Source organism: Diadema setosum, chromosome 8 (assembly GCF_964275005.1).
Source record: "Diadema setosum chromosome 8, eeDiaSeto1, whole genome shotgun sequence".
NCBI classification, from domain to species: domain Eukaryota; kingdom Metazoa; phylum Echinodermata; class Echinoidea; order Diadematoida; family Diadematidae; genus Diadema; species Diadema setosum.
The window spans coordinates 3,322,335-3,340,240 of NC_092692.1; the positions used below are offsets into that span (position 1 = coordinate 3,322,335).

At 39.4% G+C, this 17,906-nt stretch overlaps 1 protein-coding gene across 1 annotated transcript in view; it reads right to left on the reverse strand.

The window, feature by feature from the left end:
* Nucleotides 1-17,906, reverse strand: part of LOC140231381 (E3 ubiquitin-protein ligase SMURF2-like) — a 70,532-nt gene that overhangs the window by 36,843 nt on the left and 15,783 nt on the right. The window contains exon 3 of the mRNA XM_072311505.1: nucleotides 3,616-3,724. Within this exon, the coding sequence (XP_072167606.1) occupies nucleotides 3,616-3,724 (109 nt within the window). The remainder of the gene's footprint in view (nucleotides 1-3,615; nucleotides 3,725-17,906) is intronic.

Consider the following 17,906-nt stretch of genomic DNA (forward strand, 5'->3'; position numbering starts at 1 on the left):
GGAGAAAAACAATCAATCATTTCACGGGGGCAGAGATAAGAAAAATGGAGGAAATGGATCTTCAATCAAAGATATGATCATCCCCTGCCCATGATATATATCAAGAAGAATGCTTTTCCAGCAGAGACAAAAGAGAGAATCATCCCTCCCATCCTTGCCCCCTTCCAAACACCCAGTCAATCAGTCTATGAGGGATTAGGAGTGTGGCAAGTCGTAAATAGCGCGCGGGCACTACTCCGCGGCGCAGTGTGTCTCCTGCGAGTCATCCACATCATGCGTTTTCACTCCGACGGGACCTCGTCTGGATTAGCACAATCCCAACCCGTTCAGCTCCCCACTGATGTTGTGATACAGCAAGTAGAGGATTTAGAACCCAACAAACTCACACTCTTTTCTTATATGCTTTGGGCCTCCTTTGCAGCTCCTTGTTTTTTCTAACATTAACAATTTGTACAAAGAGACACTTCTGACATAACACTCAGATTAACAGACATATTTTTATGTTGCCTTTTAATCCAAATAATGCCATGTCACCTCTAAGAATTCTCAGAGAAGAAAAGTCAACTCCTACGAAGTTGTTTTGAATGACAACAATGCAGTAACTTGAGCAAATTTTAAGAAAGAAATCACAGGAAATCAGAAAAATCAAAGAATATGGAGTTTAGTTGACGTTGATAGATCATCTTACAAATTATGGCATTCTTCAAGTTGCACAAAATGGACTTAAAGCAGAAAGAAAGCTTCAATTTAAACTTCACTCAAAAGAAAAACAGAAGCATTGCCTGTGACAAGAAAGTAAATTCATTTTTTTTTTTGTCTGAAGAAAATCTTTATTTTCAATTTCCCTCATTATTTTCATTTAGGTTTTAATTACAAAAGAGGGGAAACTTACATTACTGTTGAAAGAGCAACTTTTTAGTTATTATTGACTCACTGTCATTTAGACTTCCCACTACTATCCTCTTTTAATGCAACACTGCAGTATAAGCTTTGAACAGAATATGATATCCCGAGACCTTATTCCCATTATCAAAGTAAGAATGGTCACCCCTGATTCAATCTTTAAAAGAGGGCAATGTTCTTATGGTAGTCAAAAGATACCTGAGGGCAAGTTAATAGATTTTCAGCCTAGGTATCAAGGCAGTGTATCTTCTATTCCTCCTCATCATCTTTGCAGGTGCTCCAGCATTGGGCAGACCATATTGCGAACACAAGAATGCCACGAAATCAGTCTTCCACCACCATGGGTCTGCACACTTGTGCATCATTGCAGCCCCATTGACCTTGGTTACCAAGGCAACAGCATCACCTGAGACTACCTCATATGTTAACATTGGCATGGCATTACATGTACATGTATGTAAACATGGAAAGTTGCAGCATGAAAACGAACAGAGAATGCTGCTCTACCAGTCTTCTGAACTGTTTTCAAATCAATCCTTGGTGGTGGCAGTGTTGTTTGTCATTTTTTTTTCCACTAGGAATTGGGCCACAGCCATTCACAGAGTCATACTTAGATATCTTTGATTTCAAGAGGTCAGATTTGCACAGAGAGAAGAAAGGTTATCCGACAGCTGATTCTCTTCTGAAAGGAATGTTGTCAGAATACAAAAGTAGCCCTCAGCCGGGCAAATAATGGCCAATGCACCCAGCCATGGCACAGAACAATTGTTGTTGATACAATTTGTACATAGGGATGCATTTGAATAATTAAAACGTTTGCTGAAGGAATGCAAGGCCAGGGAAAGAATGATGTTGCGAGTGAACTACTGAGACTTTAACTGCATTTCACAAATACGGTCCAAGGTCCGCCCCTGTCTGCACAGCTCTGGACTGCACCAAAGCTGTTGTCACTGAGCGGAGTCACTACCCTAATCCAAATTACCCTGCTTTAGGCTACAAGGACCTGCTGACTTGTTCAGTCTCACAAGTCTGTTTGGCACCAGACAGCTAATTCCTGCTCATATCTTCAAGGGGTCAGTGGTATGAAGTCTGCTCAGTGCCAGGAAAGATTATCTCAAGCCATTCTTGTGTTGCTAAGTTTCCAGAGGGAAAATTGGGAAAATTAAGCTTCACTGACCCAACCACACTCACAGGAAACATGCTATGGCATATTCCAGTCATTTTAAATAACCTAAAATGGGACCTTCGAACATTTCATTTGTTCTTATCCATTTTTTTAAAGACTCAGGACACACAAGTGGATGATAGTGCTTATGACTATTAATGAGTTTTCAGATAGAAAGTCATTTTTTTTTTTCATTACTTTATATCAAGTACAAATTGCCACACAAAATAATCATGGCAACAAGGAAACTTTTCATGATGAAACCTACCAGGTCATTTGAGTCAAATTTATGCTCTGGAATTGCATCTGACAACAGTAAACTACATTTACTCTCATCGATCTCTTAACTTCATATCTTGCTTACTACCAAACTCCATTAAAAACTTGCTTGACAACACAAAAACAAGCAAAGAAACACAAATGCTTCACAAAAAATAAATGAAAAGACCTCAACATCTGGCCTGGAAACTCGAGTCATTAGGTCATGCACAAATGGTGTGTGCACGCAGTTACAGCTGCATTATGCTCACACAATGTACAGACATATTGTCAATATAAAGCAGCTGCAGTTTAGTCCTATCGCGACGCAATTAAAACAGAAACCAATAATTAATCAAATCATGTGGGGCTTACTAAAATGAGTAAAATGAGAGAATATCAACTTCAATTGTATATCCCCACTGGCTTGACTTCTGTTAAAATACTTTGGGTGGTACTTTTATGCTGATACCAAGCAAATGGAAGGCTAAGATACTAAAGGTATAGGGCCTAATGTTGAACAGCCAACATATCTGAATACCTTTTCAATGCAGACTGGGTGAACGAGGACCCACAAGTAATTGAATCTCTAAAAACCTCTCCTCTTTGTTCCATGACAAGTAAAATCACAGGGTTTCATGACAGTCTATCCCCCTGTTCAGACAAAAGCTAGTTTAAATCCAAACTCAACAAAGAAACGATGTAAAATGAATCATCGTACAGCCGACAGACTGTTCAGACGCTAATCTCGACCGTTCTGGAAAACGTCGCATAGATGTGCAGTTTCCCAATGCGCATGCTGTTATGGTAAAGACAGCGATAGGATCACCTAGTCCTTTCATGCACACTCCCATTCTGCCCCGCCACGTTATACCGTTCTATGGTCGCCATACGTTCAGACGCATAATGGACATGATGGAATGCTGATTCGTTATCGAGTTCTAGTTCGAAACGATGCTCTGTCGTTTCGCTTTATATTGTTTTGTTATACCTCGTTTCATTTAATAGTCAGCATTCAGATGTATACATTCATCATATAGCTATACCATTTTGGTATAGCTATACCGTTCTAGTATACATTTTTTTGCGTCTGAACACCCTGTAAGTCCATTGTTGCATAACCATCATATCACCTGCAGAAAAGAAAGACCCATAAAATTCTCTAGCTCTGAGTATCTAGCAACCAAAGGAGTAGAGGAAAAGTAGTGTACCCTTGGTACCTTCAGATACAGACTGGAAGTACAGTGTTAAACCACAGTTTCACCACTGACTTCGGACCGTCCACTTACAGATCGTAGTGCTGGTTCCACTTGGGGTCCAGGGTGCTCTTGCAGAAATCTGTGGAGTGACACTGTCCTGAGCCGTCCACCACCACTTTGGCGAAGGGGTCTGGCAATCCTGCAGTGAAGAAGAACAGAACAGAGATAGACAGAAAGAAAAAAATATATTATAGATGAGCACAGGGAATGTAGATCATACATTGATGTTACTGACCAGTAGGCCTATATTATAGGATGTTTTCGAAGAGCCCAACTTAGGACTGATTGGAGTGTCATATGGCACTTAAGGTCACTCATTATTTTGCAACAAATTTTTAAACTAGTATAAAAGGGAGTTTAAAAGAAATATTTAACTAAAGATAAAAAAAGAAAAAGAAAGATATATGGTGTTATAGGTGACAGATTTGATGGCATTTATAAACAAGGAAAAGTAGAAATTACGCGGTGCGTAATATATGTCCCCGCCGGAAGTAGCATTTTGTAGCAAAATGTGCAATATAGGTAAAAAATCAAGGTCAAAGGTCAAAGAAGTCAAAGGTCAAAATTCTGTGTAAAAGTTTTGAAGCCCTCACCTAGTGCCATCACATAAAGCAAACGGAATCAAAATCGGGTTAGAAATGGCGAAGGAGTAGCATTTTATAGCCAATGTACAATACAGGTCAAAAATCAAGGTCAAAGGTCAAAGAAGGCCAAGGTCAAAATTCTGTGTAAAGTTTTGAAGCCCTCACCTAGTGCCATCACATAAAGCAAACGGAATCAAAATCGGGTTAGAAACGGCGAAGGAGTAGCATTTTGTAGCCAATGTACAATACAGGTCAAAAATCAAGGTCAAAGGTCAAAGAAGGCAAAGGTCAAAATTCTGTGTAGAAGTTTTGAAGCCCTCACCTAGTGCCATCACATAAAGAAACGGAATCGAAATCGGGTTAGAAATGGCGAAGGAGTAGCATTTTGTAGCAAATTGTACAATATAGGTCAAAAATCAAGGTCAAAGGTCAAAGAAGGCAAAGGTCAAAATTCTGTGTAGGAGTTTTGAAGCCCTCACCTAGTGCCATCACATAAAGCAAACGGAATCGAAATCGGGTTAGAAATGGCGAAGGAGTAGCATGTTGTAGCAAAATGTACAATATAGGTCAAAAATCAAGGTCAAAGGTCAAACAAGGCAAAGGTCAAAATTCTGTGTAGAAGTTTTGAAGCCCTCACCTAGTGCCATCACATAAAGCAAACTGAATCGAAATCGGGTTAGAAATGGCGAAGGAGTAGCATTTTGTAGCAAAATGTACAATATAGGTCAAAAATCAAGGTCAAAGGTCAAAGAAGTCAAAGGTCAAAATTCTGTGTAGAAGTTTTGAAGCCCTCACCTAGTGCCATCATATAAAGCAAACGGAATCAAAATCGGGTTAGAAATGGCGAAGGAGTAGCATTTTGTAGCAAAATGTACAATATAGGTCAAAGGTCAAGGTCAAAGGTCACGACTGAAATTCTGTGTAGAAGTTTTAAAGCTCCCATGTAGTGCTATCATATAAAGCAAACAGAATCAAAATTGGCTCATAAATGACAGAGAAGTAGCAAATTGAAGATTTTGATCACACACGGACGCACACACGGACGCACGGACGGACACACGGACGGACGCACGGACGGACGGACGGACGGACGGACACACGGACACACACACGTACGGAGCCCGTTTCATAGTCCCCTGCTCGAACTCGTTTGGCGGGGACAATAATGTAATGCATACAGACATGATGTTTCTAAATGACGTATTACAGCTCTACACATCATAAACAAGTGTCCTTATTGCAAAATTTGGTTTGTTTCTCTATCTCTCTCTCTCCCACCTTTCCCACCACTTCTCTCTCTCTCTCTCTCTCTCTCTTGTAATTTCCTCTCCCAAACTGTAAAGAATGTGTAGTTACTGTAGATTATTAATGTCCTGATGGTGTTTGTTTATCATGCGCACTCGTTACTTGATGATGTAGATAACGAGTGTGAACGAAGCAGGTACTCGAAACCAGGGGAAGTTTGGCTCCACAGGTCTCAGTGTACCCAGTCTCACTCGTAGTGTGCCAGTGACCTCCATGTGTTGCCACACATATGTATCCCTGATACACAAACATCAGACTGTCTGGGTATTTGGGCTCATTAAAGTTACACTTCCAGCATTGCTATTTTGTTTGTGAAAATTAAGGTAAACTGTATCTTAATGCATTCTCCCGCAAATACTTTTGTTCTCAACTAGTAAAAAGTAATCCATTTCCCCGGAACACTTTTTCCAGAATGAGCAAGAATCTGCAGTACAAGAGTTTTAACACCAATTTTCAGATCACATTTGCATGATCTGGGGGTTATATAATATTCTTTACCCTTCTTTCACACTTAATTTCTCTTGGAAAATGTTCCTAGATTTCAACTTGTCCATAGTAACAGGTAAGATCACTGCATTCCACATCAATATCTGTTCAAAGCTACAGGAATGGGCTTATATCTTTCTTAATAACCTACAAAGAACTACTACAAAATAAGACCTTGTTTTGCTGCGAAGAGAGAGATACATATTTTTTGTATTTGAGACTCTTTATCATGGATCAAAAGAACTTATTCACCATTAACTGCTGCTCTCATCACGGCTTGGATTATGCTTTATAGATGATTACTTCATCATTGGCAACTGGTTAGAGAGATCTATTTGGCTACATCCGGGTGCCCCTTTAATATCATCAACCATCCAGGCGACCGGCTCCATTGAAAGAGAAAGACATGCATTCGGAAGTGTTTCCTTATTCTTGGAGCCAGCAAGCGTCCATATTTCTCTCATATCTCCCTCTTCATTTCCTTCCTACCCTACACCAGATATTTGATAGCCTGCAAACAAGACTTTTTATTTTTTGAGTATTGGCTTTCTGAGAGAATACTGCTCTCAAATTGTGTTCTTCAATCTTAAAATTTCAAAACTAGTTATGCAGGAATATGCAACAATGAAGTTGGTTTTTTTTTTTTCTATCACTGCAGCTTGAAATGACTACTTTTCCATCATCTGAAACAAATATTGAATCATCATGCTTAAACAACAATAGAATATGTTTTAAAGACACCTAACCCCCAGAGAGAGATAATGTGAATGGAAGAGATACAAGGAACAATCTCTAAATACTTGTGCTCTTACAAACCACAGACATGACATAACAAAGGGAAAGCTGTGGAATCCATGTGATATTAAAAGCAACATACTGATAGCTACCACCACTTTGAAAATCAATAAGGCAATTAACAAGTTGCCCTTCAGTATATGGAACAGCCTTCGTCGCATGGATGTGACCATCATGATGTGTATGTGTAAAAGCCATCGTGTCATTAAATATGGAATGTAAAACCTGTTCCCTTTTCTCTCAAGCAAAACATTTTCAGTTGATTGATGGCTTCAAGCATATTAATTAGGGTATTCATCACTAATTCTAAATGGAAAATGTTGGAATATCATTTAGATTGTTGACTACTAGTATCTTCCTTCCCATGCACCAATTCCTTTGCATTTCTGTCAATGCAATGTATTTATTAGAATATGGGACATCAAATAGATACCAAACAACATGAATTAGATACCAAACAAATAAAGCCAATTTATGTTTGAAAATTCTACTGTTCTATGGATGAACTACCCCGACTGTTTTGTAATCCCTCTTGAATGAAAAATGAAAATTAAATGAATATCGATAAATTGTATTCCATGTATGTTCATGCATGCACATAAACATATGTGCCTGCTGTATAATTGCATGTCACATCACAGCAAAATATTCATCTGATGTCAAATGAAACTGTTTTTATTGCTACCCTCCTCTTTTCATGAATTCACAATTTCCACATCTCATTACACATTCTGCATGGTGCAAAGGAAACACAATTTATTCAACACATCCTGTGAATGTACAATGTCAGTCTCACCCCAACAGCATCTGCTTTGTCTTCAATAAACACACACCAACACACACACACACACATTCACATACACCAAAAGAGCCTCACATACACCAAAAGGGGACAACAGAACAATTGCAGACGCAATACGCGTCAGTGTCTGAGAACTCGACAACGAACAATAAGAATCCTCGGCTGGAGCCGTTCGGTTTTGTGTGATTGGCTCTTGTTTGTCATGTTTCAAATAATGAAATATATAAGAAAAAAATTTTGATTCATTAGCTCCCTGTCATCCTCTGTGTTTATACCAGCGACGACCTCAAAACAAGAGCGGCTCCAGCGTCACATGACTCACAACTCGGCATGACTGCACACAGACAACACGCCAGCATAGCGGGGATTGCAGGCCGGCAGACGAGAGGAAATATGAAGAATTTCCCTGCTCTCTGAATCGTACAATTTGTATAAACGCTTGTGCCGACCCTTCAGATTCTACCATCAACCCGGAATTACTTTCATAATCAGCTGCATCTCCTCTACTGGCCAAGAAGTTGTCACCCATAAAGGTTCACGAATTTAATAAATCAGGAACAAAAAAAATTAAGATGGAACATTTGGCAAGGCTCTGTGTACAGTGATGTGTGTGTGTGTGTGTGTGTGTGTATTTGTGTCTGTGTTTGTGAGTGTATGTCTTGGGTATGGATTTTTATATTAGATCAAATATGATCTATACTTCTTCTTCTTTTTATTTGCTGTGCCACTTTCATTCTGTTTGTTACAATGAAAAATGAAATATATCACTCAATTGTTACTTTTGCTAATTTTTATTTCCAAGTGCAGAAATGTTACTGAATTATTTTTATGACACTGTACGGTAATACCAATTTGAATTGCTGTTTGGGGTATTATTTGAATGGAAGCTAATAAATATTACTGAAAAAATGTCCATATTTCTTAACAGAATAAACTAGAAATGTCGCTACAGCGACTGGTTATACCCCCGCCGAACAAAATTTCATAAGCTTTGGTGAAAACAGCATTTCATTTACTAAGCTTTGGTCAAAAAACTGAGGAAGTAGTTACATCCGCAAGATCTTTCCTTGATCTTCTGCCATTGATATGCCGTTACCATGGCAACATACTTTCGGGTACTGTCGAAAAATGCGTCTTGCACATCTACAACCAAAGGCACACATCTGTACCAAGTTTCATGGAAATTGGGCAAAAACTGAGGAAGTAGTTTGCAACACAAAATTTTCCATCATTTTGGCTCATAATATGTGAGCTGTTACCATGGCAACATACTTTTTGTCACTGTCAAGAAATGTGTCATGCTGACCTATATCCTAAGACAAAAATTCAATATGAATTCCATGAGAATTGGGAGAACACTGATGAAGCAGTTTTGCCATGAATCATTTTGCCCTATATTTTACCAATAACATGCCGTTACCATGGCAACGCACTTTTTGCCACTGCGGAAATATGTGTCTTGCACATTAACATATTCAGATGAACATCTGTACCTAATTTCATAAAAATTGATCAAAAACTGTGGGAGGAGTTCGCGACGCAAGATTTGTACCCATTTTTGCCCATAATATGCCGTTACCATGGCAACGTACTTTTGCGTACTGTCAAAAAATACGTCTTGCACATCTACAACCCAAGGCACACACATCTGTGCCAAGTTTTATGGGAATCGGTTGAAAACTGAGGAAGTAGTTCGCGACGCAAGATTTGCAACGGACCAACCGCCCGACCGACCGCCCGACCGCCCGACCGTCCGCTGATTCCTATATACCCCCTTCAAACTTCGTTTGGCGGGGGTATAATTAAAAACAATCACTTGCAAACTCCCTGGCAGTTTGTATATCACTTGCGAACTGAAAGTTGGCTGTCATGCACCTTACATATAGGCATCACTTCCGACTTCAAGCAAAAAGAACTTGATGCCCTGTGTCAATATTGTCTATGACATAATTTTGTGTAGTATGATCTCAGCTGACACTGTCCAATTACATACAAACTAATATACAATGATAATGAAATGGAAATTATGCAATGACTAATAAAGCAAAAAAAAAAGTCAAATAATCCGGTAAAAGATGATAAAAATGAGGGAGTAAATTTGCAAATGATGACAACAAAGAAAAAGATACAGAAATTTTACCACACATGCATAGGTATGTGTAAAAAGAAGGAATTACACAACAGTGTGAGACATCAAAACCAATCCTCTAATGACTGGTCATTGGCTTAAAAACAAACAAACAAACAAACACAGAATACCTCTAGGAACAATCCTTGGTCAGTACCAAACCTATCTAGCTACAAATATATTTAGCATGCATTATCAAGATGTCAAAGTTCATCATCACATAAACTTTATACTAAAATTAAGCTCACTTGTAACTGAGGGCATGTCTCTTCTAAAATGTGTATAAAATTGAAAATTTGTGACAAATACATGAAATATGTGTGGCACTTGAAATGAAACATTATCATTCACCCATCAATCAATGTTTGTTTGATGCAAAGACAGCTTTACATTATGATATTACTTTCGAAATTATATCAGTCTGAGAAAAAGGTCCAGAACACTGTAGCCTTCTTGATTTAAGAGCAAGGTCACACTGATTTCTAAAGTAGCCTCTGAATTTAAATGCATCATTTTTCTCATGATGGGAGCCCTGCTATGGCTTTCTGAGAGCAGCATGTGGTTTCACATTAACAAATCTTTGAAAACTCTGTTGAATGATTAATATGAATGATTAATATGGATTAACAGAATATGACAGAAAATAATTTGCAATGGATAATCTATCAGAAGGGAATTCCACTGCTCTGTAGCCTAGGCACAGCCACAGGTTTCAGAACGTTTGAAAAGGCCTTTTGCAACAGGTAACTAACCCTCCCCTCTAACATTGCCACACTCTATTGAAAAAGATTATCATAAAACACATAACCATGAGGTCGAGGTTAAGAGTTCAACAAAAACTGCACAAAGACCTTCATGTTCTAATTGAAGACTTGGTACACTAATCTTTCTCACCAGATATATTCCCACATGCACATATCCCAACAGGCAACTTCTAGAGCATATAGTCTTCAACAGGCTTTTGTGGTTGAAGCCATGTAACATTACACATCAAACCAACACACTGGTAAACCACTGTCTAACACCTCCCCAAGTGAACAACCAGTCAACACCAGTATGTGTCATCCGTGCCCCCGAAATTCTGCGTCTCTAAAAAAGAAACTCTGCAGGTTTACATCGGAGGTCTGGATATTTACATCCTGCACTGCAAACAGAAAAGATGCAAAGAAGTTTTGTTTATGCCCTCATGCTAATCTAGGCTGCTTTCTGTTGGATGTCTGCCATAGCAAAGTGGCGGCAGGGCATGACGACAGCTGTGCCGTTCTCTCTCTCTTCCCGTCTGACCGGGTCTTCCCCTTCAGCTCTCCCGCTCCAGCGTCTCCCTCTATTCCTGCTCTCAGAAGTCTGCAAGCCGCAAGATGTCTTAATTCAACCTTTTCTTTGCCAAATCAATCCGATAGATTAGAGCCAATAACCCTCTTCTAACCACCCCCTCCCCCTAGCACACACTTTCTCCCTTATCATTCCCCCAACTTTGTTGCTAAATTGGAGTCTCACCAAACAATGTCAGTCCCAATACAAAGATACTGTCTGGTTTTTCCTCACCGAAGAAAACAACAAAATGAATATTGTGGGTAGAGAGCGAGAGCAAGCGACAATCTGCCCTCATTGAAAGACCAGACCTGTCTGACAGGGGGAGGAAGGGTGGAGCCGACTCGCTCCAAGGAGATCCCTTTTGTGGCGGAGAGCGCAGAAGTCGGAGACATGGAAGGGATGATAAAGGGAACGGGAACAGTAGAGAAAGTTACAGAGGGAGAAACGAGTTGGTAAATAGCTTGGTGGGGCGATTGCAGTTGATTCCGTGAGTCAGGAAGAACTAATGAGAGTGGGAGACAGGTGGATAATCTGATTTTAGGGCAAATTCCGAAAAAACGGCTAATCATGGATGATATCTCCGTCTGATCTACAGAAATCACAAAGGCATAGATGTCTCTCTATCTCGCTGCAGTCTAAGACGGGGTGAGTGTGGAATATTGGCAATGTCAAATGGATTAGGCATTGCTCACTGAAGTACTTGTTGCGCACTCATCTCATATGTCCTCGTTCGAGAACCAGACAGGAGATGGCTAGAGACCCATTTAAAGACACTCAGTCGGGAGGGTACATGGACATATTTCAGCCGCGGGTGCCGCCACGTAAACTCGCTTCCGAAGTTACTATGAAGCGAAATTTGTGTGTGCGCAAGACATTCCTGCTGCAATGTATCGCGCTATAGTATCTCGATTCCTCGCTTGAGCGCTGAGCTCAGCTGAGATGTGTACGTACTGTACATGTGAATTGCGATCGCAATATCGCCGGCCGTAGTTATAGCGCCTGAGCGGCCTTTACTATATACATATACGCACCTTCTATAGTAGCCTCCTCTCATCATCACATCGTCGATCGTCGTCACTCGTCAACTACTTGTATACTCATCAGATCAGATCAGACTAGAGTACAGACCACAATCAGTTGACAATAGATACATGTGTGCAGGTAAATGTGAGGATGGCCATCATGGATGACACATTGTCATGGGTTGCGGACATGACCGCAGAGCTGTCTATTTTGAACATGGACGATTGGGTCGGAGACCATGACATTGTATCATGTACTTGCTCAGGCGTCGCGGCTGTGCCCGTGCAGGCCAACGGCCACAGTTGCACTGCACAGCGTACCTGTGGCTGTGGTAAAAGGGGGCCCTGCGATAGCGTCATACGTTTGCAGTCTTTTGAGTTGGATGGCTGTTTGATCTCCATTGTGAAGTTTCATTACTAAACCAAAGGCTAAGCCGAACTGAAGCAGTACTTGATTTTTATTGCAAACAGTACACGCACACCACACACATTGATATTGACATCCCGATGACTTTATATCGACTTTGCATGTTACGATCCGGCCGAACGTATCACAGCTGACATGGGATATGCAGCAGATCATTGCACAATGATCAAAACAACCTGCCATATGCATTGCAACTTGCTATATATATGAAGCTTAGAGTTTTAATATTTCTTCATTAAACCATATTCATACATCTAAATATCTAATAATGTAATATATAAATAATCTATAATATTGTTATAGGATATTTCCAGAAATTTTAAAATATTATTGCTTAGATTGCTGAAATTGGCACCACAGTGCAAATAAACAGAGACTGGAGCCTGGTACGTACGTACACACACAGCTCTCTCTGTTGTGTCATGACCAGAGCCCGTAGGAGAGATTTTCATGCGCATGGCTGTTATGCAGTTTTGTGCGTGCACCCATTCCGCCCCATTCGGTAGGTATTCGGGCGTCCATGTTGAAATTAGGGTGGACGGCTCGCACGGCTCTTGTAGTCTAGCTGGGTGTTCGCTGGTGCGTTGCGTAGCGTCATGTTCGGCACTCGGTACGTACGGGGGGGGGGGGGGGTACGGTAACGGGAGGAGCAGCGTGTCGTGCTTTTCTACTGAGCTGCAAATCGCTTGGGATAATTAAGTGTCTTTAAGAAACTGCATACAGCTCACTTTTCTGACTGAACATCCTGACAAGGGCTTGAACTTTCTAAAGAGCATGTACCCATTCATTTCACTTGTCTAAGAGTAAGTCTTAAGTTTTCCTTCACATGCAAACAAGCCGGAGTTTTGCACCCTGTACAGTTACTGTTCAATAGAGAGCTGGCTGATCAATTGACCTTTTTAAAATGTTCAATTCACCCTTGCTGATGTGGGCAATCTGCACTATAAGCGCAGAAAGAAAAGGGGCCTTATTGTGTAAATCATACCTCAGACGATCCATTGTGTGTTGTCTGCACATGTTAACTTAAAACAAAAACCAATCCACAAAATGATTTCTGATGATTTCTCTAAACTATCCTACCCTGAATCAATCTTTAAAAATTTGTATGCTTATTATAATCTGAAACACAAAGATAGTTCGTGACAGTCAATTACGAGTGGAACCCAAGTGAATTATATAAATGTTTACGAAATGTATCCTACGGAAAACATTGCTCAGGGACAAAGCCAGCACATCACTTGAGTTTCTAGAAGGTAAAGTGTTCTAGAAGTGACTGCCTTCATGTGAGTTGACTGCCTTCAATATGTGACACTGACCATGCTCTTTGATGCACTCACACATTGCACCTGCTTTAAATGACAAAATAATGCTAAAATGTGTTTTGCATAGCCCATTGTACCAATTGCCAGAGCCAGAATGAAAGTGAGAACACAGACATATTTTAGCAACCCACCGAACAAATGTACTAACATGTTGTATTCAAACTTCATTAAACAATACGTCTATGAAAGGGTAATATTTGGTAAATGTGTAAGAAATATTGAATGTGAGCACTGCATATTTATGTACATTGTCAGACTTTCTAAGGCTGCTAGGATTCATGTCCAGCAAGACCCATGCACATGCTTTGTAAATCTTTCTCACAAGTACGATGTTTCACACCAATTAATTGCTTGCCAAGGACCACAACTCATTGCTAGACTGATTGAAATACACATCCACCTGAGGCATTTCATAGTTTATTCCCATGCTGTTGAAATGAAGTGGGTTTTCCAAGAGCTTTATGAAGTTGTCAACTTTATATAAAGAGTTGAAATAACACCCTGCAAACCCACTTGCTTTCTCTGAGCAACCTGACCTTATTGTTGAAGTAGTTAATATACATTTTGTGTGTGTGTACATGTACATTATCTAACTGCCTCTCAACTGCATTGTCCCTTGCCTGCACTACATGCTGAAAGGCACTATGTACCATTTGAAGATGAAACAAAAACCCAGCATTAATGCTTCAAAATAATTCTAAAATGTGAGTTAAGAATAGAAACAACCAACGTAAACAAAAAAAAAAAGTTAATCACTATTAATATACAAAATGTGAACAATAAATTGATTCTAGAGTAAACCATCTACAGTTATGGTTTATTGAGAAAAAAAAAGTAATATCTCCTTATATTCTAGGCTTTATTGCAAAATCTCTACATGGCAGAATGATTTGTGATACAACTGACCTTCACCTGTACACCATGCATCAAACGTGATAACTCAAACATTTTTTTAGATCACTGCTCCCAATAGTAAACAATACCTTTAAGAGGGAAATTTGCTGTTATTTTGCTAAACTAAGAAAGTTTCACTTTTTCTTTTTTTGGTTGTTGTTGTTGTTGAAAAGTGTGTATGGGGGAGGAGAAGTTACAGTGATACATTTGAAAGGGATATTATGTCTTGCAGATGTAAATTTAATGACGCTGAGCCCAGTTTGACTTCTCAATGCCAAGCTGTGAAGCGGGTGAACCTTCATGAGAAGATTTCCATGTCGGTTGGAGTCCACTAGCCATCTATGGGATAGAGCCTACACATCAAGCTACTCACAATGAGAACAGTATACTGCAACTGCGGTTCCTTACAACAAAATACGGACACATCACAGATGCTCGTGTCATGACCTTGTCAAATGGTGTATAAACTGTTATTTTGCTAACTCGTAATCATCATCAGGATTAAAATTCAGCCAGAAATGAAAGACACTGTCATTCTGTGATCATGCTCTCAAGACTGATCCCCAAGTAAGCTTGCTAACAAGGTTTGTTCGCGTGCATGTATTTTTTTAAGCAGTATCATAGCAAAAATGACTACCTAGTTTATATTTTGCTAAGTTATGTTGCCACCAAACTTATGTACCCCAAACTCCATACATTTATTTGGCCGATGCAATGTGGTTGTACTGTATGTTTCTTGACAGCAGGCATTTGCAAAGAAAGGAACAAATGCTACAATGTACAAGTTTGTACCTCTGGTAGCATAAATTTTGAAAGATTGATGAGGTATTTTTATGAACGTGCTATACAAATTAAAAATCTTTAAAACATCACAGGTCATGTCTTTGCTCAAAATTAAAACATGCCAACTGTATGCGATAGCTGTGCTTCAAACTCATCCCGATGCACTGCATCATGTATTATATCTGTCACAAATTTGCATTACACATGTCACACACAGACAATCAAAGACCTTCATAAGTGACAGTGCAGATGTACATTTGTATTAAACAAATATAATCATGTGTTACATGTCCAGACATTTCTTCAGCTAGCCCAGTGGACGCCCTGCCAGAGCTGTTCTATGATTTCCTCATAAAATTCATGATTAATGGACCGGCCCCTGGCTGACATAGTAGTGCCTTCATCAGGAGATACAGCACATGTAAAATGAACTTGTCATCTCGACTGCTAAACCTGTTCATACTACCCTTCACTTTGCACAAAAACCAAGAAATTTCTTTGGTGCAGTTTTCTTGAAACAGAACATGTCCTGTGAAGAAAGTCACTTGAAAAACAGTTGCACTACATTGCAGCATACTGTAGGCTCACTGACAGTTTATTTAAAAACAAAAAACACACAAATAAGGACAATGTAAGTGTATTAATCCCCAATGAACAAAGTGTCAAATACATCAGACTTTGAAAAGATGATACATACTGATCATTCCATCATAAAATTCAGATCTGCTGCTTACAAAATAACAAAATAAGAGAATACTAGCCCTTGTGATTTAAATACAGAATCTCACTTCAAAGGATACTATTCCTCATTAGGCCTATGATAAAACACTGTGTCAATATAAATCCATTCAAAGAGAGTGTTACTGCAAGGACAGGTAATGTTTACAATACAAAGTCAGTTGATAATTAAAAGCTTACTCTTTTTGAATAGTCATGCACATTTCTTTCAATGTTCTAAATTTCAGATGGTGATCCTGAGGGGCTTAAAACATAATAGGGCAGTTTCCTATCGAGTGAATTGTGGCACTCTGCCAAAGAGAGTGCCTTATGTCCAAGTGAAAGCCCTTGTACAGTTAATTACAAAGGTTGGAGGGAATCAATGTAGGTCCTACCAGAAGTTTTATGTCAGATGTTCTCAATCATGTGAGAAAGTGAAACTAAAGCACAATCACATTCCCTTTCACAGTAAAAACAGGAGTGTATAAAGGTACAAACACATACCATGTATGCACAAATGTATGGGCATAATGTTATCACATTTCATTGTTAAAAAGCAAAAAATCGTATTGCTACATTGGTCAAAATCAACTGATATTAGCATTTTGCCTACTGTAGTTGATTTCTTTCTTCACATCATTGAGATTATAATGTTTCACAACAAATTTAGCCATGATATTTCAGATCATAAATGGGCAATCCTGTGAATAGCTACGAGGGACAGAAAAAACTCAAGAATGTTGCACTGGTGGTCGCTATGACGCTATAGTACCATTTGAAAAGATTCTATTTCTATGTGTCATAGCAGCGCCAAGTTGTGCATGCACATGCACAAGCACATGCACACGCACACACACAGGCACAGACACACACACACACACACACACAGTGTGGGTGAATGCATGAAGACACCCTTGGGGACATTTTGTTTTTTTAAATAGAGAATATTAAAAGTTTAAAATTCTGGGAGACCTTATCTGCTCTGGTGCAGACAGTTCAAGTTGCAGCCGGGAGACTGGCCGTGCCCAGAAGCCAGGCTGCCTGTCTTGGCTCAGCCACTCGTAATGATCAATCAACTTCCTGTCTACCCAGGGGCAGAAAGAGAGAGTTTTTCAGGCAATTGCAAAGAGCCCACTATCCAGTGTATGACTTCACAAAGCTGCTTTTAACACCCCGCCCCATCACACACACACACACACACACACACACACACACACACACACACACACATACATATTCAAACACACATACAGCTGCTTGTTTGCTTGTTATCTCACTTTTAATGGTCACAAGCAGGACAAGCATATGTGTAACATAACCCACAATTTTAAAGCAACACTACATTTACAAAGTGTAACCACAAGAAGAGATACATGCATTTTGTCACTTAATATGTTGTTTGCTTTTTTTTTTTTAAAAAAAGAAGTAGGCCTACAGAATAAGAGACAGAGGTCTCCAGTTACAATAAGCCTGAAATGCTGACAAACATTTAGCAGCAAAAACAATGAATATACTTGTGTTTGTGCATTCTTAATGTCACATCTTTTAGAAATCCAATTTACTTTTATTCATTATTATTATATGGAGTGCAAGCACCAGTTTATACCTGTTCAGTTGTTGCTATAGGTACATCATCATCATTTTCATCACGTTTATCACTGTTACTGTGTCTACCAGTTGCAACTTAATGTGACCAAAGTATTTATGCAAGGAATTCTGTACAAGAATGAATGTTTGGGAAA